This window comes from Daphnia pulicaria, chromosome 11 (genome assembly GCF_021234035.1).
Source record: "Daphnia pulicaria isolate SC F1-1A chromosome 11, SC_F0-13Bv2, whole genome shotgun sequence".
NCBI lineage: Eukaryota > Metazoa > Arthropoda > Branchiopoda > Diplostraca > Daphniidae > Daphnia > Daphnia pulicaria.
This window is the reverse complement of record NC_060923.1, coordinates 1,814,455-1,837,183: the sequence shown is the minus strand read 5'-3', so window position 1 is coordinate 1,837,183 and position 22,729 is coordinate 1,814,455. Positions and strand designations below refer to the sequence as shown.

Below are 22,729 nucleotides of genomic sequence, written 5' to 3'. Positions count from 1 at the left end.
CGGTCTTGTTTCGTGCCCACCGGTATAAAAACAACACAACGCGTTCGCTCTTTCGTGCATTGAATCTATCGCGTCGCCGAGTCGACCTATTTCGATAGATAATGACTTTGGTCCAGTTTTTGATTACGCTGTTGGCATGTTCAAGCCCAGCTTCGTATGTGTTTGGGGGTATACATACACATATAAATGCGGCACTGTGTGCGGGCCGCTAGTTTTATCGATCCGCCTCTTTGGGTGCCTGGCGTAAAAAGAGGGGAGGGTGGAGGAGAGCAGTACTTTTCTCTCTCTCTCTCTATGTGTGTAGCGTGAGTCTACGTGTTTGTTATTCCAAGTCCCGACGGATGGATAGCTCCGGCCATGGCGCGCTCTGTTGCTTCTGCACAGCACAAAGGGAATGGCCTGGGGGAGTTCTGACTTTCTACTTAACATGATAGAATATTCCTTAACATCAAATGTTACCCGTAGACTTTTGTGTGTGTGAAACGCTTTTTTCTTCTCTCACGTCGTTTCTACGGTGATGTCTTGGCCAATCTTTCCCGACTGCCCGATCATAAAATGTCAGTTGTTGCCTAAAGCGTTGAGCTGATTTCCATTTTTTAAGCCTCTCGTCTTCGTGATTGCATTAAGCCCTGGAAAATTTAGACTGCCCCATTACCGACTACTACTGACGGCCCCTCGTTCGTTGAGAATGTGCGCCGACCTTTATGAAATATTCAGATAGCTGACTCCGAAATATGCATCGCCCTGCTAATTGATTGGGTCCTCCTAAGAGAGTAAAGAATAGGGTATAAGCAACCGAGGCCGGTCGCTGAGTGACTGGCCTAGCCCTTTGAGACGAAAAAAAAAGGAGAACAGAAATGCGTTCTTCTTCTTTATACTTCCAAGATCCTTTTTCATCTCGGACCATCCGATACCCCCAAGCGGACATCCATCGGAATTCTTGACCTTAATCTCTTGACATTTAGTGCACGTTCCGTATTGGTGTTGACTGACCACATTTTTTTGCCCCCTTCCTTTTATTAGTACATGTTTACGTCGTACGATTCAGGAGCGCTTCTTGCGGAGGTGTGTCCTATCATCGACGATCCCTTTCTCCCGGGATAAAAGGGAACATAGGGCTTTGGGTTGTATGGGGATATATGCTCGCGCCATATTGGCATCGAACGCCGCACTACAAGTTATCATCATGTTCTATCAGTAATGATATTGACGAGTAACTGGAACACGTCGTTTCTGCGTGCCACACACAGACACGGAGCAATAGAATTTGAGAAAGGCAGGATCAATAATATTCTAGCGCTTCCGACAAGGGTTTTATCACCCCCTGAGATGTGACACGGAGAGTTCGGTAGCAGTAGCGGAAGGAAACAGATTACCAGAGAAATAATTGATTTTTTTTTTCTTCTTCTACGCCGACAATGGCTGGAGCTCGAAAGGTTGGGAGGCAAGATGAAAGCGTGAAGTTGTTACTCGTGTTGCATATTGTAAGCGCCTGGCTTTTATTTATCTTTTTTTTTTTTTTATTCTTCCTTTTTTCTTTCCTTCGATAGTTTGACGTCAATCCCGTTCCTCTGTGCGCTATTATTTTTCCTTCCGTTCCGGAGAACCCAAATGAGAATGGAAGGACGGATATTTAGGCGTAATTTTCGATTGTCTTGCCTATTTTTTTTTTCTTCTTTTGTTCACTTGGTCTAAGTAATGAAAATGCATAATAATCGTTGCCTCGTTGAGCTCTGAAAAAGAAACACGGTAAGAGCTAAGAGTCATAAATTCGACTTTTTAATTGGCTCCTAATATGTTCCGTTCCGTTTGGCCGCAACCGAATGGAACTTCCAGGAAAGACGATGTTTCAACTTTGGCTCCATTCAAAGTCTCGTTCCATTTTGTTGGCTGGCTGTTTCCACTGCTTTTACGCTTATTGACTTTGAGCTGTTGGTTTCGAATTTCCATCGCTCGCTACTGAGCCTACCTGCCAATTTTCACAACGCTAGTTCATTTCAAAAGTTACAAGATCTTTGTTTTGCGCAGTAGGCTGATCCGATTAGGGTAACAGAATACTGACTCCATTAATAAACAACGTGAAATTAATTGGAAATGAGGAAATCCGAAGCCTCGATCAACACTTAAGTGGCCCCTGCCTTATTATTACAACCCCACGCAAATCTAACTGTCAAGTTAATGTCAAACTCGAGATGACATGGATAGGTTTTTGGCATCGGGTGTCTGGACTTTTATGATCGCTCGTAATTAATGATTCCGCGCTGTTGTGATATACTTATCATGGTTCGATTGTTGTACGTACGCTGGGTAATGATGAACAATACGATTGGGGTTTCCGCTTTGTATTACGAGTTCTTTATTTTACCAACTGGATTTGATCGACATTTGCTTTATTCCAATTTCCTGTAATTTTTTTTTTCTTTTCTTTTTGGGGTGGAGGGGATTTCTGGCGTGTTCCGAACCGATGTGTTGACACACTTTAAGTGGTGTGCGTGTTTGTTCTTCTAATAGCGGTTTATGTTTCACGTGATCCCGCTTATTTGCCCAGACTTGCCATCGAGAGAGAGAATGAAATCCATCTTTATAGAGCCGAGCGTTATTTGTTTGCCGCCGCTGATCCTCCGCCACGGCGTCGTAACATGCCTTAAATCGAGCGGACTATTTTTCTTATTTTATTTTATTATGCAGTTAGCGGAATGAAACATTTTTTTTTCTTTCTTTTTCGTACTATATTTTTCTTGTTTCCTTTCATCCGTCAGCTAATGAGAAGATGAAAGATGGAGGACGGCGACCCGACCGTGTTTCGTTCTTGTGTGTGTCGAGTGGGGAGAGCGTGCCCAACGACCGATGTTTCGAGTTTCAACAATCACATTCATCGATCTCTTTTGCTGCTGCTGCTGCGAAAGCAAAAAAAAAACCAAACAGCCTGCCAAGCTCTCTTTCGCTGGATTGCCCGCAAGCTTTACTGTGGTTTGCGAAGGCCTAAAAATAAACTTTTTCGCTACGTTTTTGTTGCTACTGTGGGTAGACAAATCAATAGTATCCTAGGGGCTAGGGCGCTACATTTCCTTTTTGTAGTCCGCTGGGGCTGTTATTACGCAACATTTCAATTGGGTGTAATGAAGATGGTCTAGTGAACGACTGAGGGTTTCGGAAGACCATCATCTGGGTAAAACTAGTTGTGCAGGTAACTGTAAAAATTCGACAAGAGCGGGAGGGAAACTCCTACCTGCAGGGATTGTGACAGACAAGAGCATCACAAGCACGGGCCAGCCAAGTATGAGACGTGCCCAATTAATGTAACGACATTACTTGGTTACGTAGGAAATTCTCGGGTTGGAAGAAACACGGGAAAAGTTAGTAGAAGGCAGTCGAAGGAACTTCTGCAATTTCTCGTGAAACAAAATTGAATAAAAATACTTGCAACTAAGCCATTAATTCCAACTGGGCTTTTCAAAAGTTTGATGGCGAGCAAAGTTTGAATTGGCTAGACTTTTTTTCTTTTTTTTTTTTAAATCCTAGAAATGTTATCGAATATTGGAAATATTCGTAATAGTCGAACAGAAAAACGTTCTAGGATGGGGGGGGGGAGGAAAGGTAAATCCCGCGGGATTACGAAAAAAAAATTGTTTGTCCAGGTCGACCGATTGCCTCTCAAAGGTAACATCGATTATAGTTGTCGAGGGGTGTGTCGCAAAGTGATTGGATCACATGATTGAGTCCTTGTATTCCGTCGGATATTTTTTTTTCTTTTCGATTGACGAGTTGGTGACTACCCATTGTGGATATCTCCATTATTTGCATTCCCCATTCGAGTCGATTGATTTCTTTTCTTCCCTTTTTCCCCCCTCAAATTTTTCATTTTTTTTCTTTTCTTCTTTTCTTTCTCTGTCTCTACAGAAACTGAACATTTTTTGTTGATAAATTCAAAAGGCCCTTTTTCCAACTGCGGAATAAAGGCCTTGGGCATGATGAAGAGCCGGCGGGAATGAAAAAGTATAAATGACGCTGTGAAAGAGAAGCTAGACTTCATTTCGCTCTCTCGTGTGCTTCATTTCACTTTTTTCGCCAAGGGAGCACAGCACGCGCGGTTCTAATCCGTCACTCGTCCGTTTTCTCCTCTTCGTGACTTAGTGTGATGAAATTTCACCGAAATTTCTGTTTGCAAAAAGAAAAAGAAAATTACTGCGACCCCTTGGTGACGCCAGTCTGTTCAAGTTTGCCGTTAGTATTATATGCATGTTATGTTTTTGCTAATTACTGGCGGATTATTTATTGCTGCCCTTGTTAAATGCAGGGTATTTGCGATTTATTACCAGAGCACAAACCATTTAACTTTTGACTGCAACAATATGGGAGTCTTGGGTTTCCCATTGGCGGAGAGGCAACAGAGCATTGCTCCCTTGGTATCAATGCCCATTAAACAAAACATTTCTCATCTGTGAGGGTTTGCGGCTTTAAATTGCCATCGCTAAATCTTATTAGACTCCACATTTGACATCTTGGAACAGCGATCCGATCCCTATAATAATCCTACACCCGTATTTAGTTTCGCCCTAACGGGACTCCCAAGCAGCTGAATCGAGAAAGATGTTCCTGATTTCAAATGTATATTTCCGCCGTTATCCTGTCAAAGATTCCAGCAGATGTGTTGGAGTTACTCGGGTTTCATTGGGTTTGGGACCATGTTTCTGGGCAAACTCGTGACAAAGTTTGATCATCGCCGGGCTATGGAGAGCATCAGCTCGGGCCCCAGTCTCATTTTCAATTTGCCCAACTTTGCTTTCGTGTGACTAACATGTCGGTCGCTAATGAAATGTCCATACTCAAAATTAAAGTTCTCTCCTCTCTCTCTCCCTCTGTTTCTTAAGCAAAAAAGGTTCGGCTGTGGACAGCTCCTGATTTACCATTCGCCAAAAACCAGATTTTGAAGGAGAGATCATTATTCATTAAGTTGCTTTGTCATTTACGCGAACAACCGACCAATCTCTCTCTCTCTCTCTCCCTCTCCCTCTCCCTCCCCCTAGCTTGTTCATATCCTACTACTGACGTCATCGTAACTTTTATATCTTCGTTCCGATTGCCGTATTCTGCCGGACTGCTGGTCATTAGTCGGCCATTGCACGAAGGAAGAAGAAACCAAAAACAAAAACGAGACGAAAAGTAAACGAACTGTAACACTCTGAAGACAAAGTGGAACAGTAGAAAGATATCACGACAAAAGCTGCCAAGCTCCGGTAACCATGGCAGCTACTACCTCCTCTTGAAAACCTTTTATTTACACCGACTACGCTGTCCGAAACTAAACTAGACAAAAAAAACGGAGTGTTTTCTCGTGTAGTAGGCGAGATTCGTTCCTGATATCACGTTCATCCTCATTGTCGTTTGCTGTGCGGCACGTCATTCGTTATCACGTCACACTGGCCCTTTTGGGGGGAAAATGGCCGACATATTTGAGGGGGCGTTTGCATCATTCGGTAACGGACAAATTCCAAACGCGACGAATGTCCTTTTATATTCATATTCATTTTTTTTTTCTTTCTCTGGAAATCCGCCTTAACTTTTTGCCCTTTCTATTATCCTATCGAGACTCAATTTGTCGGCTGCTCCATTTTCTCTGCTGAATAGAAGACACGTGGAGCTCAGTGAACTCTCCGGAAGTGAATGTCGTCCACGGTGACATCGAAAGGCTACCATCTCATTTCATCCTGCGACGCTTTTTCGTTTTCCTTTTTTTCTCGCCAAATTCAAACTTACTTTCTACTTCCGTTCAAGGCGGAAAACACAAGTTGTTGGTCGTTGCCGGGCGAAATTCGCTGACCGCCTCTCTCTTCTCTTTTTTAAATTAAGTGCGTACATGTCCCGGGCATGTAAACAAAATTCGGTGCTTGTTTGTAGCTGAGAAGGAAAAAAGAAAAAAAAAAACTGATTTTTTTTTATTCATCTGTTTGAAGTTTGGCTCGATTGGTTTTTTTTTTTCCTGGAGTGCAAGTCACTGAGCATTGGAATGGCCCGGAATTTCTTCTTATTGGCTCTTCCTTTTGTGTACACCGCGCCGTGTATTGATTTGACTCTTTTTGATGTTTATCCAGGATTCTCATCTGGACCCCCGGTACCGTCGAGTCATGGAGAGTTCGGATGTTATGCTAACGATCCTGTTGATCGGCTTGGGCACCCTATTTTGGGTGGGCCTAATGGCCGTCGGCTGTTATTGCCTCCATCTGCGTCGTAAGCGCCTCCGCTCTCACCGAGCCAATCTGGAAGAAGAGGAGATCATCTTGCCTCTGCCCAAAAGCCATCAGCAACAATATTACGCCATGACCAGCCATGCGTCGTCGTCTTCCTCCGGAATCACCCGAAAACTTAGAAGTCTCGGCGGGATTGGATTCCGCTCGCCTCTCATCCGCACCCGCTCCGTTGGGTGAGTCGAACAAAAGCGAGGACCCCCCATCTCGTCCTTTTGTCATTCCACTTTACACTCGTCGTCTCTTCTTGTAGTAGTTTTTCAAGGGTCGGTATATCCTGTAGATGGAATAGATGGAAAATGCTGTCAAGCCTAACTGGTGGCGCCATCTATCGATGAAATGAAGCACATTTATCAAACTAGTCGTTTGTTTGGCTAGAAAAGATGGAAAGACTAGATGATAGACGGCGTTTGGTTGTCGATTGTGGTGTGCACTGGGTAGTGTATGGACACGCTCCATCATCATCGCCGTCATCACCGGGACGCTGGCGAAATTGCGGATGAACATTAGTATCATAGCTAATGATTGAAACTCGTGTCCGTGTGTGGGTTTTGTTATTGATCGGCAATCGTCAGATGTGCCCAGTCCCAGCTCAGCTATCTTCTCTTCAGACTCCGTGTTATTTCGCTCTCTCATTTTCTCTCTTTATCTCTATCTTTCTCTTTCTCCTCTCATCATGGTTGAAAATACGGTGCCGAGTGTCTCCCGAGATCTCAACTCTTCTGCGAATGCCGCGTAGTTGGGAAATAGGGTCCAAGCACTCGTCCAAATGAAGGAAAGATGTCAAACTCTCTATGATAATATCTTGGGAACTCTAAATCCTCTCTATATGTACATTGCATGCATCTCACATAAAGACGGACTTGAGCATTTAAGTTAATCAAAACGGTGTCGCTCCCGTATGTACATCACCGCTGGGGTTCGGCCATCATCAGCTCACCCATCCAACATTCTTCGCTGACGTTTACGCCCCAGTCTCTGAGAGATAGACTCTGACGTCAATTGAATTGTAGAGGATCAACGATACGCTTGCCAACGGTGTTGGGGCTAGCGACACATTTAGATAACAATACGAGATCTCTCCATAGAACCCCCCCCCCCCGTCTCTGTAGCCACAGTCGGGAGGACTCCCACGTCTTTTTTGGCCGTGCGATAACTTGGCGTCGGATTCCGTCTGATCCTGGAGGAATTTTTTGTTTTCACTTTTTTGGGTCCTTGCCTTTATTTCTTGTTTTGTTCGTTCTGCTTTTTTCTGCATCGTCGTTGATGGTGTCGACCAGTCCATTGACTGAACATTTCGACCAGTCATGGACAAGTGTCTGCAGTCGGCATTCAGTGGCCCATGATCACAAGCTCTATATAGCCTAACGTAGTGTTTTATATCTCTCTCCGGCTTGTTTGCTGCTGGGAGGTAATAACTTGTAAAAAAAAAACTACTACTGCTACGACGGATCTATTTATTGCCGACATCAAACAACTTTTCGCGGGCCGTCTGCTCGAATTTTCAACGAAATTTATTTTTGTGGGGGCTTTTTGTTGTTGTTGGGCCATGATTCCCAAGTTTTTAGGAGCGTCGGTAACGAGTTAACGGCTTTTCCATCACCGTACTTGGTCCGCCTCTTATATTGTTTTTTATGAAACCGTCAGCTCCTGTCGCTTACGACTGCCCATAACCTTATTTCAATTGATCGCCCGGCGCATTTTATGATGCGTTATTAGTCTTAATTCTTTTTTTTTTTCTTCTTTTTCTTGTTTGGTCATGTTGTATTTCATTTTGTCGTGCGTGTTCATGGGAACAGACGAGGCAATCAACTGATCTCATCGCTGTTAGCCTTCCATTTCGCTTTGTTAGCAGTCGGACAGTGTGTTTCGCCCAGAGACGGGGGCCAGAAATTGTATTTATATCAATAGTCTGAATTTTCTTCTTCTTCTTTTTTTATTTTCCCTTATTTTTTGTATCATTGTTTCGTTGTTGTTTATATGAATCGGTCCATCGAGCCTAGGCAACTCCCAGAGTAAAAGGCAGAAAAAAAAAAAAAAATTACGTCGAAAAAGAAACGAAACGAAGTTTTGAGAGCACAAAAGAGAAAGAAAAAATGTAGGCCTGGTAATGATTCACGAGAATGACTATACTGTCGGCTGGGGCTCCCTATTTTCTCTTGTGTGTTAGGCTGATGGGCAGGATTGTTAAAGCAGAAATATAACCCGGCTCCTAATACGCACAGATGAGAGAAAAAAGAAGAAAAAAGAAAGAAAGAAGGAGCACATCATTTACTCGCATCTCTAAAAACCCGCCCACCGTATCGAGCGAAATTTTTATTCTTCCACTGTTTTGCTTTCTGGATTTTATATCTTATTCGATTTAATAAAAAAAGAGGCTGTTTTTTTAAATAGTCTCTAGACTAGGGGGTTCACGCCGTAACGACGCTTTGATCGAGTAACAGCGGCCATTAAAAGTAGCTGAAAAATACTCCTCCTTCTCCTCCGCCGCCGCGCCTCTCGTGTATTTTAAAATACTTGGCAAGAGAGTTTTTCGAATTTGCCGCTCGTTATCGCCGCTCCATTAAACGGGCCCCGCTCTATAAATTTGGAAAAGAGAAAAATTTATATAAGTTCTAAAAGAGAAAGATTCCGTCTTCGTTTCCATCTTGTCTGGTTCTCTTCTCGCAAAGGTTCTAAAACGTTTGGGCTCCCTATTGTTGGCTCAGAAAGTGCTAAGAGTTCCTTCGCTACTTTATTCTTCTTTGTCGAGCCTCCCGAAAATTTTAAAAAATAATATAAAGAAGGAAGGAAAAAAATAAAATAAACCGGAACAAATTTATGGGGGCGGTCTTGATTCTCAATGAATAATTTTGAGTGCAGCAAAGAGTTTGTTGAGTCTTTGTGCACGTTTCCTTTTTGTTGTTGTTGTTTAAAAGTCTTGTATGCAAATCACCGATAAAGATCGGCTAAAGAAACTCTCTCTCTCTCTCTCGGCTTCTAGAGGTTAACACGATGAATAAAGAAAAGAAAAAGAGGAAAAAACTTATTATTATTGATCAATCGGTACTACGACTAGCTTGAAGGCTTTTTTCTTGTGACGAGGTGCCTCTCTCTCTCTCTCTGTACTATGTACAGGCCTCCTTGTCTCGGATGGAGGCTCCCCTCTTTTCTCTCCGGGCCGTTCTTTCATGTCGTTGATTCCGTCGACTCTAAATTCTCCGACTACGCACCTTTTGGCACGCGGGAAAATGTAATTGACGTCGATCGATAATTGGTGTGTGTGTGTGTGTGTGCGTATAACACACACAGAGGGGAGAGAGAGAGAGCCAGTAGTGGTAGCATTCCGTCACGTGATTCCAGTTTACCCTCTCCCGTCCGCTTCTCTGCCTCTCTTTCTCTCACTCTGTCTTTGTCTAACAAATACAAATGGTTATGAAAATTGTGGAACAAAAAGGAGGAAGAGGCCGGGGCAGTCGAATGGAACAAGAAGAAGAACCCAGCAGCAGGCCAGCTGATTGGGATTGCCGGGATATCCTTCGCCCTCTTTTCTCTCTCTCTTGTGCCCAGTCGCCAAGAAATGGAGACACAAAAGCATTCCGCCGGCTTAGATGCTGTTCTATAGACATCGTCAGGAGCAATGGGAGGGTGTCTGCTTTATTTGTTTTGACAAAAGATTAGGGTAAAAGGAGAAGGAGGAGGGACCGGGAGGATACCAGGCGGAAGTGGGAACTAGGAGCAGCCAGGATAATAGAAGACGACTCTAATACAATGGCTGCCGGAAGGCTGGGCTGCAAAGCCAACCGGAAGAGAGTAGGTCATAGTAAATCGAAACGGCACGCGGATGGAGAGAGTTTGAATCGTCTTTTGTTGTGATCCTCCGAAAGGGACAATTTGATTCTTATTTTTTTTTTATTACCCCCCTCCAAATAAGGAGGGATTCTCTCTGCGATTTTTCGCACTTACTTTTTTTGATTTTGATTTTTTTTTTTTTTTTTTTTTGCCTTTTGGGGCGAAATGCCTGGCGTGGCGAGAAATGCGCGCGCAACGGTTTCGACCCGTTGACAGCAGCCGAAAAAGCTCCTGCCTTTCACCGTAGCTAGCGGAGATGGTATTGGGCCATGCGACTCAGTAGCAACCTGGTTCTTGAACAACGCGGAACTGGCGGCAACAATTTCCAACCAAATCAAAAAAATCCCTCCTCGTAATTTCTAGCCCAGAAAGTTTTTTTCTTTTGTTTTTGTAATTTAATTTTCCCCCTTTAAAAAATAAAAAAAATTGTTTTGACGTGGCATCCGACTCGCGATTTCACACGAACCAAACTTCGCGAGTGTGTGTGTGTGTGCTGTCGTCGATTTTTTTTGTTCTCTCCCTCCACCGTGTTGTGTGTCAGTGTGTGCCAGTGTGCGCTGAGTGTGTGTGTCGCAAACACACGGACATGGCCGGAATGATGAAAAGAAGAACTGATTGAGAGAGCACACAGAGGTGCGTGGCGTGGTGATTTTGGTTTGGTTGTTTTCCTCTTTGGCTCTTGTTCTCGTTTCCCATGAACAACACCAATCCGGCCAGCCGGAGCAACAACCAGTGCTGGACTGGAATTGTGGTTGGACTATCGTAAAAAAACAACAGCAACAACAAGAAAAAAGAGTAGCTCGGACAGTCGAAAAAAAAACAAAACAAGAAACGAAAATATCCGGTGCGAAATTCAATTGGTTTCTTACCCAACTCGAGTTTGGACGACGTAGCCGTGGTGGAATTGATACTACTCTTCTTTGAACTTTTTTTTTTTCTCTCTCCACAACTTTTAACACTACTACTACTACACCCTTCTCCTCAACTCCCGCCCAACTTTTGTTTTTTTTTTCTTTCGGTGCACATATTGACTTGATTGACTTGACACACTGGGAGAGATTGCCCTCCCTCCCTTCCTCTCCCAACCTCCCACCTCCTACACACACACACGTTCGTCTTTGCTTTTGTCCAGTCTAGAAAAAGGAGCCGGAACCTGTTTCGCTTCTACTTCTCTACTCGTCCCAACATGTTTGAAAGTTTCAAGAGCAACGGGATAACCAAAGTCGCTCTGAGCAAATTCATTTCGCAGAGCATGTAAGTCTCGGTCTCTTTTGTCTTTTGTCTGTCTGTCTGGTTTATCTCTACTTTAACTTTTGGTACTATTTTTCTGACGTAATCATTTGATTGCAATTTTTTTGGAAAATTTTTTATCTTTTAGTGTTGTGGTTTGCGTGCCCCCAAGTATAAAGATTGGTATAGACATTTCATACGAACCCCGTGATTCCTTTGCACCACCTTTTGCTCTCTCTCTCTCTTTCTCTCGTTCTCTTTTTGCCCCCGTAGATCATTTCGGTTGACTAAACTCTTCGTCATCTGCGAGTCGGGTCTCTCGACCGAGTAGAGCGACTCCTCCCTTTTCCTTGCCCATTTTGAACGGTGGCCAATGCATTTCGTCGGTTCCCCACCGTTCCCCTCGACTGGCCATTCCCCCCCCCCTCCCGTTGTGCAGCCCAGCAGGGTCCTAATATCCATGTATACAGTCGGTTTACACAGTTTACCTACTCTATTACAGGAGACGTGTATCAGATCAAGGAACTCGCAATTGGCTCATGTCACCGGGACCCCCCCCCCCCCCCCCGAGAAAGTAATCTCGACTGTGTTCTCTTCTCTCCCCTTCCTTTTTTTGTGTGTAATGGCTTGTGGTGGTTTCTGCAGCTCCTGCTGCCGCTGCTGTGTGGGAGGATTTCTTATTTGTTTGAGGCGGAGGTTCTGCCCAGTTGACGTCATATCTGCCCAGTTTTTTTTTTTTTTTGTGTGTGGCAAACAGGGAGCCTGGGATTTTCACGAGACGGCGGGATTGTATTTGGTTCCAATTGTCTGAAAATCGCATGACACCATGGGAGAGGAGATCCTTGTGTGTTTTTATCGGTGAGGGGGGTTCGGGGGGAGTCAATACAAAGCCGGGAAAAAGTAGGAGCGCGACTCCCTCTGCGCCGGATAGAAAGTTTTCCCTGCCGCTCCGGCTCTTGTGTCTAGTTAGATCAGTGTAAATGTACGGTCCGCCAGATGAAGGTCAACAGTCGACAAGTTTGGCGTACGACCATCAGCTAGGAGCTACAGGAGAGTCCCCCTCCGAGTAACAAGGGAGGAGAAATAAAAACCAAAAAGGGAACAACTGCCGGGTTGGATTGTCAAAGTTGTGTCTCTCACAGTCTCCCGTCATTTTCCCCACTTATTTATTTTTATTTTCCCACCCGCGTGACGCCCGGATCGATGGAAGATTGCACCTAAAGAGGAACCCTCTCAAAAATAAAACAGTCTGGCATAACACAACATGAAGACGAGGTGTGTGTGTGTGTGCGTTTGGAGCCGTGGATTCGGCAGAAATGGCGGTGGTGGTGCGTGGTGGTGGTAGGCCGTATAATATTAGATTTCAAACCAGACAGTTGTACCAGGATGGAGAGCTGGTAGAGATCAATTTCTTTTGCTCCTCTGCTTCACGTCGTTCTTTTCCTTTTTTTGTGCGGGGGGGTTCTGTTTGCCATGGTCTTCACGCAGACAAACTTCATCTTTATTTCCCGTATATTTGTGTTTGTCCTTTCTTTTTCTCTCCTTCTCTCCTTCTTGTTTTATGGAACTATATATTGTCTACGCCAGAGCGTAGATATAATATATACCACCTCGTATTCCTAGCAGCTAGTTCTCCGTGACTGCTTACGAGTTTTCTCTCTCTGTATCTCTCGCTCTCTCTCTGTCTAGCTCACATGTTTATGTATAGGCCGATTTCGGAAGCAGTAAGTAAAGTAAAGTACCTACACCACGGCGACCATGTACTCTATACATCCTTTCCCTCCCAGTTCCTGCTGGGCATCCGCTTTTCTTCCGAGTTCCAGCAGCCGGAGACTCAGGAAATTTTTTTGGTTTTTTGTTTTCTTCATAAGTCAGAATCGCTCGGGGCTGATGTCCTGTATAACATACTTTGTCTTTCCTATTTTTCTTTTTTTTTTCGGACCATTGAATTGATGTGTCACACAACCACACACACCCAATGTTCTTACTTTTTTTTTTGGTGGGGTAGTTGGTGTCCGGCGGAAAACTTTGGGAGGGAAATTTTATTCAATCCTTTTTTGTTTCTTTATTTTTGGGGGTATTATTATTATTCCGGTCGGAGGAGACAAGAAAGAAGCCAACATTTTTCAATTTCCTTAACTTGTAAGGACGTGTGTGTGTGTGTGTGTACACCCTGTTTGAATTGGGCGCCCTTTTTTTTCTTGTTTGGTAACGAAATTTATTCATTGGACTTTCCTTTTTCGTCCCCCTCTCCCCCCCTGGCGATGTATTGCGCAACATCAATATCAAGGCCCCGCCGATAGATACTCGCACACAAAGTCTATTATCAAGAGAATGTTTCTGTTGATAGTAGTGTGTGTGTGTGTAGGCCTGGCACATTTGGGATGGAAGGCTATCTTTTTTTTATTGTCGTCACCATGGCAACTTTTTACCTTTTCCTTTTTTTCTTCTTCTCCTCATTTCCTTTTTATTTCTTCTTCTTATTATTCTACTACTACTACTACTCTGCTCCCAGTATGTACAGTACGTGCAACGAAAAAGAACAATTCCCGGAGCGGAAACAGATTGCCAAACAGGAGTTGTAGAAGCAGGAGCAGAGCTGTCGTTTGTTTGTATTTTTTATTTACACGTACGCGTCGAAACATATCCCTGTCATCGGCGTCGTCGTCGTCGGCGTCGCTGGCAAAACAAAAGACGCAGTTTAGAAAAACGTACCCAAGCAGATTCTCTGTGTGTGTTTGTGACCTGCGAGTAGAAACTGCTGACTGGCGGGTGTTTGATGGTGGGACTCGTTTGATATTAACAGGGTCGGATGTTGACGTTTTCCCCTGATTTTGCAAGTGGAACGAAAACCTAACAAACAGCAACAACAACAACAGCAGCACCAGCAGTAGCGACAGTTGAATGTGTACGGCGACGTCAATTGCCGAAAGCGAGAAAACGTCTCAGGAGCTGTTTTTTCTCCTTTGAGAAAGGAGCCGAGCGAAATGTTGTTAGGCGCTCAGGAGCTTGTCGTGTGTGTGTGTGTGTGTGCGTGGAAAAGGCGTCTTTTCAGCAGATTTCAGGAGCCAGGAGCCCTAGTCTATGGCGAATCGATTTGTGCGAGGCGAGTCATTTTCCTTAGTAGGAGCCGAACGGGTCCCGGCCGCCGCCTGAAAGGAAGTGAAGGCATCCCGAAAAAGCTCCTGCCGCTCCTTTCGGCCCAGTCGATCTCATTTCCCTCCTTGTTATTTCGCCATTTTCCTCTTGTGCCGAGAGAAAAAAGGAGCGGGACGGACGTTTTACGTCAAAGGCGGCCGAAACACACACGGACCACAGTACATGGCGAAAGGCTCCTGAAGGAAAAGAGAAGAAGAAGAAAAAAAGATGATCGATTCCCTCCTTCTTCTTCTTCTTCTTCCCTGTAGCGACACTCTGCGCTCACCAGTGGAATGGTGGGATTTATCGATTTCTCTCCCTTGGAATAATATTTTCCAACCCGTCTTGTCTGCGTAGTTCTACTAGGTAGCTGGAATGGAAGGGGGGGTCCACGCTCTTGTCGTCTCTCTCTCTAGCTCGTCATCCCGGATGTTTCATCAATTTTGTATTTTCAGAGGAGCGCAGCAAGTGAAAGCAAGGGCCGCTCCTTTTTTTAAACCCCCCAAACTGTTTTGTTTCATTTGCCTCTGGCACAAAAACTCTTCTCGTGGCTTTCACCAACGAAACAAGAAAAAAAAGTAAAAGAAGAAGAAGACAAATCTTCCTCTTTTATTTTTCAACGATAAGGAATGAAAGACACGACAAATTCGAGAGCTTCTCCGTGTTCGAGTAGCGTCTTGCGTGTGCGCTGGGCTCCTCATTTTTCCCATTTTTTTTATTTTTGGAGGATGGGAGCTATATTGCCGAACTCTTTGAGGTCACCGAGTATTTGAATGCAATAGACAGCAATACCCTCCTCCCGAAAAGTTGTTTTTTGGTGTATAAATATATTTGCGTGCGTGTTTTGTTTTTTTCTTTTTTTCAAAGAAAATCAATCGCAACCCAAAAAAGTTTGCCGCTTTTATTCCTTGGCGAGTGGGTCATACGAAATCTTTTCAATTCAGAACTTTTTTCAGTGTCTTCAATGATCAATCTATTTTTTATTTATTTTTTTAATTCATTCACTCTTTTTTTTATTATTATTGGGCCCTTTTTTTTTGTCAAAGAAAAACGTTCCGATGTATCCAGCGGAGGGATAAAAAGGAGCGAAACGGAACTTTTTGGGTTTTATTTTCGTGGAAATAATAAAATAGGTGGAACACACACACAGACACACAACAGACGACACTTGTTAACCTAATAATAAAGGCGTTTGTCACTTTGAGTTTGGCCGATTACAACTGGCGTGTTGTACTGGACCGGAGAGGATCCTGTAACCGGCCCAAACCCATACCCCCCCCCCTCAACTACGAGAGTTCAAAAGAAAAAAAAAAATCTGCCGAGCGGTGCTAAAAGCGTTTGGCTTTGATATCACATCGTGATTACATAACCCTGTCCCATTTCTCCGTCGCAGGGTCAACTGGAATAGTTTTTTCTTTTTTTCCTTTTTTCGGTCCGTCCTTTTATCTTTGCCTGTACTCTGCGTTATTCTGGCGATTAACTTGAAAGGCCGGCCGAGGAAAGCCGATCCGGATTTTCTTGTACAGCCAAAATGATTATAAAGAAACAGTAAGGAGACTAAAGGGAGAAGCAATCATGGCAGATTGAATTGTGTCCTAGACAAACGCCTGCGATCTTTCTCGCAGGAGAAAATAAAATAAAAAAACAAAAAAAAGGGGGTTAAGGGTAGAGAGAGAGTAGCCGGGCAAAACAATCAGATATTTGGTTCGTCCACGATCGATGGCACACTCGCTCAAAACAAAAACCCCCCAAAAAAAAACAACAGGAGGAAATGAAAATCAAAAGAAAGAGAGAAAAAAAGACACACGATTCTTTTTCTCTTTTTTTCTTTTGAGTTTTAGCTTGAGTTTGTTGGATGTACGTGTGACCCTTAGCTGGTGCTGGATCGACTCCGCATAGAAATGGAAGAGGACTACTACTACTACTCAATTGAATCCAATCAAGCCCGCCCGCCCCTCCGCTCTTCACAATGACCCGGGGACTGTCAGGAGAACTGGTCAATAGCTTGGGACTTTTGGCCCCCCCGACGTCCGATTGGATTGACACCCGCATCTGAATATTTTACGACCTTTTCTCTGGTTCTTTCTTTCTAGCCAGCACCACACCACCCTTTTGCCTGAAGCCAACAACGCCATTGGCTTACTTTTCTTTTATATATTCTCTTGGCTCCTAGCTCCTGACCGCAATACAAATAAAACACACACACACACAGAGCGGAAACTCCACCCGAAAGGCGTCAAATTCTGGCCGGCAGCACTCGCGGCGCGTTATATACAATATATAAACCGGAGAATATAAAGTGTATCTTTATTTATTGATGTATCTATATATATCTAGAGGCCATTTGTAGGGTTAGGAGTGTAGGAGAAAGAAAAAAAAAGATATTGCCTTGTATAGATCTAAGCTTCTTATATGTACAACACTTGCAGCCGATGCATCTTTGGAGTACAATGGCGAGACTCAGTCGAATGAACACTCAAAAGCTCCTAGCGCCTTGGGGGTCAGTCAACCTGTTGGTTTTTTGATCCCGAAATCACTTTTCTCATTCCTTTTTTTTTCTTCTTCTTTTTTAAGAGTTATCCTCCCAGGCCAATCCCACGGTCTGTGTCAAGTCGGCAAAGGCCTTGCGCAATTTCATTGAAATATCTCAAAGTGCTCAAAAGAAATAAGAAAAAAGAAAAAAAAAATGTGCATTAAGCTTGTTGTTGGATACCGAGCAACACGCTCTGCTGGGTTTTCCCTTGCAAAAAATGTCTGTGCTTGAAAATCTTTGGGAAATCGAATCTGGATTAAATTGTATTAAAAAAAAGTGTATTCTGTATATATTTGACATGTGAGAGAGAGAGTGTGCAGGTTATAGCGCATTCAATTACGTCTGTGCCAGCCATCCTTTATGGAAGAAGTGTATATTTACGGTGAATTGGTTATGCTGTTTTTTCTCCTTTATCCCTCGACTCCTCGTGAAGGGTTTTTATTTTATTTTTTTATTTTTCAGATCTGGGTGGGGGGGGGGGGGGACTTTATTACCGGAGAAGCTTTTTTTTTGCTTCGATGAGGATGCCATGACTTTGATGTAGGATGTCGTCGAATATTTATTCCAAGAGAGAGAGAGATGGAGAGAGAGTAAGATAAGTACTTTTGTGCTGTCTCTGTCCTATTACGCAGGAGAAAAAAATGAAAATAGAGAAAAGTATAGACACAGCTGATACTCGAGTGTGTTTATCGCCAGGGCGGGGGCGGTCACTTCACTATGCTAACAACGGGAATGAGCGAAAGGACTTTTTGGGGAGGTTGAAAAAAACAAAAGAGTTGACGTCAGAGTCATAATAATCGTGTTAACGCCGGATGGGCTCATTCTGTCGCCCACCCCCATTTTTCCCTCCTTATTTTTTGATAATTTTACAAGGAAAAATCAAGGGTGATTTACTGGCTCCCTTTGACGGGGGCTGATAGGGAAAGAAAATTTAGCCAAACAAATGCCTAAGGACACGGAGGAAAAAAGCCTCGAGGAGGAAAACTCGTGTGCAATTTGAGGGACGTATATTAGCGATTTTTTTTTGTGTGTGCGCGTCCAGTTTTCATTTATCAACGTCGACCTCCCTCCGTCCAGGGTCCAGGGTCCGTGCGATAGCGGTCAAATATATGGAGCGCCGGGGGGTCGCGATCCTTGGTCACCGCCCCTCCAATTTACAAAGTCGATGCTAATTGGAGCAACTTGAACATGTTCGACTTTATTTATTTTTTTCTTCTTCTCTCTGCTGTTTCTCTGTGTGGTCTTGAAAGAAAAAAGAAAATGTTGTCCTTCCAAAACTCGCCTGCGATTGGTCTCTTTTTGTACGACTATCGATACTATTGATTCGTTTGTTATTTCTATCGATTTATGGGACTTGTGTGTATCGACTGACGTGTCTCTTCCACCAACGCGCCGATCGTCCACCGTTTGATTTATTTGGGACCGAGCAGAGCCCAACTCGAGTAAGTACATCATTCATTTTGTTGTTTCTTTGTTTTGTTTTGGGTTGTTTTTTTATTTTTTATTTTCATCCTAGCTTTTATTTTGTCGTGACTCTTCGCTAACTCTCTCTTTCTCTCTTTCTCTCACTCGGATGTTTATTTGTGTGGTGCTCTTGTGTGTGTATTTGTGCGACACGCCCAACTGGCGAACGAGGAAGGAAAAGATCCGTAACATTTGATGTGTGGAAGAGAAAAAAGAGAGAGAGAGAAAGAGTACTGAGAGTCTTTTCTCGTTAAAAAACATGTAACAAAAAATAAAAAGAGTAAGCAAGATTTGGCGTCGCCTATATAGAGCATGATCAAACAAGAGTATATTGCCATCCTCGTCTTGACTTTACACAATATCGTACATCTATTATATATACTTTTTTTTTCCCCTTTTGATTTATCCGACACTTTTTCTTTTTGTATTTCCCGCTCAATTTTGGACATTTGTCGCTACAACGGGCGTTTAAACAAAAGGGTTTTGGATGCGATTTTTTTTTTTAATTTTGTTTTTTATTTGGCTCTCTTTTGATCTAAATATCACAGTATTCTTTTTTTGAATGTCGAACATTTTTGATTAGAAAGTCTATTTTAACTTAGGACATAAAATCGGCAGAACGAGAATTATTTGTCTTCTATACTTTAGTAGAGTCGGGTAACATTATTTTTTTCTAATTACATTAAACATTTTATTTTCCATTGGTCTTTAAAGTAGCCTAAATAATTATTCAACAACGAATCAATCAAATCGTAAGGAATAATCGTAACAAATCGTCGGACGAAATTCGAAGCCTTAAATTGAATGTCATTTATTTATTAATTTTTGATTTACTTGGCCCCCTGGTATATTCGTTTCGTGTTACCGTAATGATTGTGTCGATATTCATCTAAACCCTGATTCTATATACATACAATTGGTTGGTCTTCTTCTTCTTCTACTGCTATCACCAAACTGCTACCATTCTACTACTTCCACCGCTACTTCTACCACGATCTGCTCGTCGTTTAACCCTCAACCTTCTCGGTGTTACGTAATCGTGTCGCTATATATTTGACCGTTCCTCTCCAACAACAACTACTTAAAAAAACAAACACGTTCATGGTCAAATAACAAAAAAAAACAAAAAAAAATTGTAATCAAACAAAACGAAACACACACACAAGTGCGGGAGTCAGCGCGACTCTGCCGCTGTTGACGTCGCGGCCGGCTGCGGCCACCGCGACGACCTCCGCCTCGACCACATCGACGCCAGTTAACGGCCGGCGAGGCTCCGATCGTCTCAGGTAAAAATCCACGTACAAAAAAAAAAACAAAAAAAAAACACAAAACATAAATGCAGACATACGCTATACTACACTTATCGTGATCACAGTCCAGTCTATCAAATTTTTTATTTATTTATTTTTTTCAATACGAGAGCGAACCAAGTGAAAGCGATTAGTCGGAAAAATAATGAAAATTCTAGGTCTCTCAACATTTACTCCGATGGTCCCCCCCCCCCCTCCATCCAATCAAAAATGTTAGATTTGGCGTCCCGATGTTAGTGAAACAAAAGAAATTCAATTTGTTTTCTCCTGCTGCATGGTTGATTGAAATTTGAATATCACATTCGATAGTATTATTACACCACCCACCGATTTCACTCACCCCCCCCCCCCCCCCCACCACTTTTTTCTAAACCATTTCTCTTTTTTTTTATTGTTCTCTATCATTGCTCTGAAATCTATACATAATCTTTCACGATAGTTATTGTGTCATGTGTAGTACTGGACATTCTCTCGATTGGATTTTTGGTAGATAATGGCTATAACCCCGATTGGACAGTGGCATGCTCTTATCTAGTTTTCCGAGTCGTTGACCCGATTTCAATATCCCTCCCCCCCATCCCCTCCTCTCGTTTGATGTGACATTGTTTGTTTTCTAGTACTTTAATGACGTCGAGAGAAGACTGTTGTTGTTGTCGCTCTAGCTTGATATAGGATCCCATTATGATTTAGTCGCCTTGTTCTCAGGCCAATTCCCACCGTAAAGAACAACAAAACCACACGACTTTTTTTTTACATTGAGATCGAGCACTTTGTTTTGTCAACTTAATTTTATTTTTAAATTTAAATTCTTCTTTTGTTTTTTTGTTTTTGTTTTTTGTTTTTTCTTCTTGTTTTTTTTTTTTCAACGGAGGTGGCCATCCATTATGGTTGTGTTGACCTACCGGGCCGAAAAAAACAAAACAAGTGATGATGAGTAGACTCTTAGTTGGCTTGTGGGCGGAGAAGAAGTGAGAAAACTTGGCCTGAAAATCCGCTCCTTATCTTTCGTGTGCTGCGCTGCGCTGTGTGTGTTGTCTAACTCCCGAAAGAAAACAAGGAAAAGAACCTAAGTAAGTAGATGGAGATAGAATTCAAGGAGCTCACAGTGTGTGAAAGGAGCCAAAGGCGAAGCTAGTAGACTGTAGAGGGGGGATGTTTCTTTTATCCCCCCCACTCACCCGCCTCTCTTATGGTGGACGGGGAACAAGGATAATGGGAAGACGGCCAACCGCCGAAAGTTCGTCGCGTTGGGATTTGCTTCTTCCTTTTTTTTTTTTTTTTGTCTTTTGGAAGGGTAAAAACCACACCACACAGCGCACAAGCAAAGCAATCGTCTCGTATAATCAGCAGCGGATTTTCATGCCAAAATATTCGTACATGTAATCTCCCGGGCCGTGGTTTTTGATGAGAGCACCCGGGAATATAAGCTTGGGCGGCCGTCTTTATGTGATGCAGAGCTAATTATCTTTTTTTTTTTCTATTTTTTGGTTTCGTTTTTGTACCGACTTTTGTTTTGGGGATTTTTGTTTGAATTTTCGCGCGCTCGTTTCTGTCAAACGAAAAACAAAAAAAAACAGAACGGCGGGAAATTTGAACATCGGCTCGAGGACAGTTTCGGCGACCAACAGTTCGACCAACGGAGGGCCGTCGGGCAACGGGAGCGCCGTCGGAAATGGAGCGGCCAACAGTCACTCGCCGGGAGGTTCGGTCCTGGGCGCTGTGGGTGGACCCGCGTCTTCGCTGTCGCCCACCTCGTCTCCAGCCCCGTCCTCCTCATCCGCACTGAACAAGAGCATGGGCGGCCAGAAACAGGAGCATCCATCGGTATGAGAGTGTCCACTCTTTGATTGTTATTGCTACTCGCTCATCCGACCCTTCCTCACCCCCCTTTGTCACACCAAATGCCAGTCCCGAGCTTGCCGGCCCTCCCAAATATTCCATATAGACACACTCCGTGGGCCTCCACCGACTCTGCTCAAGTGGGCCCCGGCGTCTCGTGATAGCGACGAAAGCGCTCAAGTGAACTCGACTTTCCTTTTCAATTGCCTTTTTCAAAAAGAAGAAAAAAAAAGTTTGGGGGTGGCCCATCCATCGTCCGTCCGTCCGCAGGGGGGGTTCTCTGCTCAACGATCCTTTAACGGACCTTTTGACTATATGGGGCGGACGGTCGTCGGTTGACATTCGATAGTGGCACACACTCCTCCTATCAAGTCCAATTACTTTTTTGTTGTTTTTGTTTGTTTTCATCACTCATTTCGGGTCCGACCAACATTGTGCCATTTCCTTGTTACGACGGTCTGTCTCGGCTAGACGCCATGGCCCAGCGCGAAATCCCCGTCGTCTAGTCAATTTCACACACAGTGCACGTGTGCCAATCCCATTTCCGGGCTACGGGAAACGGGTTTTGGGATTTTTATTTTATCTTTTTATTTTTTAGCCAAACTCAGAAGAAAGGAGGAAATAATAAAAAGCTAGAAGAGAGACGAGAGAGAGGGAGGAAGAAAATCATAATAGATAATAACCTCATAAAATCAACCCAACATGAAAGTGGAAAAGTGGGCGACTTTATGGGCCGCGTCCAGCTCAAACCTTCCATGCGAGTTTGAAAGAAGTCAAAAACGGGAAAGATATAAACGTAAAATCAAATAAAATACAAATCAAATAAAAAAACTCGTTTCAACTTTTGAGAGAGAGACGGCCCCCTTTTTCCCGTTTTCTCTATGCTCCTGGGGGTGGGGTGGGATGGAAGGGTGGGGGATTCGGCGGGTTTGTTGTGTGTGTGTGACGTGAAGTGATCCCGACGGTTTTGACTGTAATCATATTGTGTCCCCCTCCTATTTTTTTTATCCTGATGTATCCTTTTATTTATTTTCTTTCTGGGTTTTCATTTTATTTATTTTTTGGGGGGGCTGGGCTGGGCTGGGCTGGGTGACATTGTGACTGCGGGACCGGATCGACTCGGACAACTGGAACGTGTA

The 22,729-nt window shown here is 43.5% G+C and overlaps 1 protein-coding gene across 7 annotated transcripts in view; it reads left to right on the top strand.

Moving 5' to 3' along the window:
- The window catches only part of LOC124315264 (synaptotagmin-7-like), a 43,845-nt gene that overhangs the window by 4,070 nt on the left and 17,046 nt on the right, over window positions 1–22,729 (top strand). Inside the window, exons 1-5 of one of the 7 annotated variants that reach the window (XM_046780821.1) lie at window positions 5,331–5,477; window positions 6,093–6,421; window positions 18,408–18,419; window positions 19,608–19,727; window positions 21,329–21,575. In XM_046780821.1, coding sequence (XP_046636777.1) covers window positions 6,126–6,421; window positions 18,408–18,419; window positions 19,608–19,727; window positions 21,329–21,575 — 675 coding nt within the window. In that variant the 5' untranslated portion in view covers window positions 5,331–5,477; window positions 6,093–6,125. Of the gene's footprint in view, window positions 1–5,330; window positions 5,478–6,092; window positions 6,422–10,242; window positions 11,331–18,407; window positions 18,420–19,607; window positions 19,728–21,328; window positions 21,576–22,729 lie in introns of those variants that run through there. The other 6 variants (XM_046780815.1, XM_046780818.1, XM_046780816.1 and 3 more) reach the window with 6 other exon arrangements.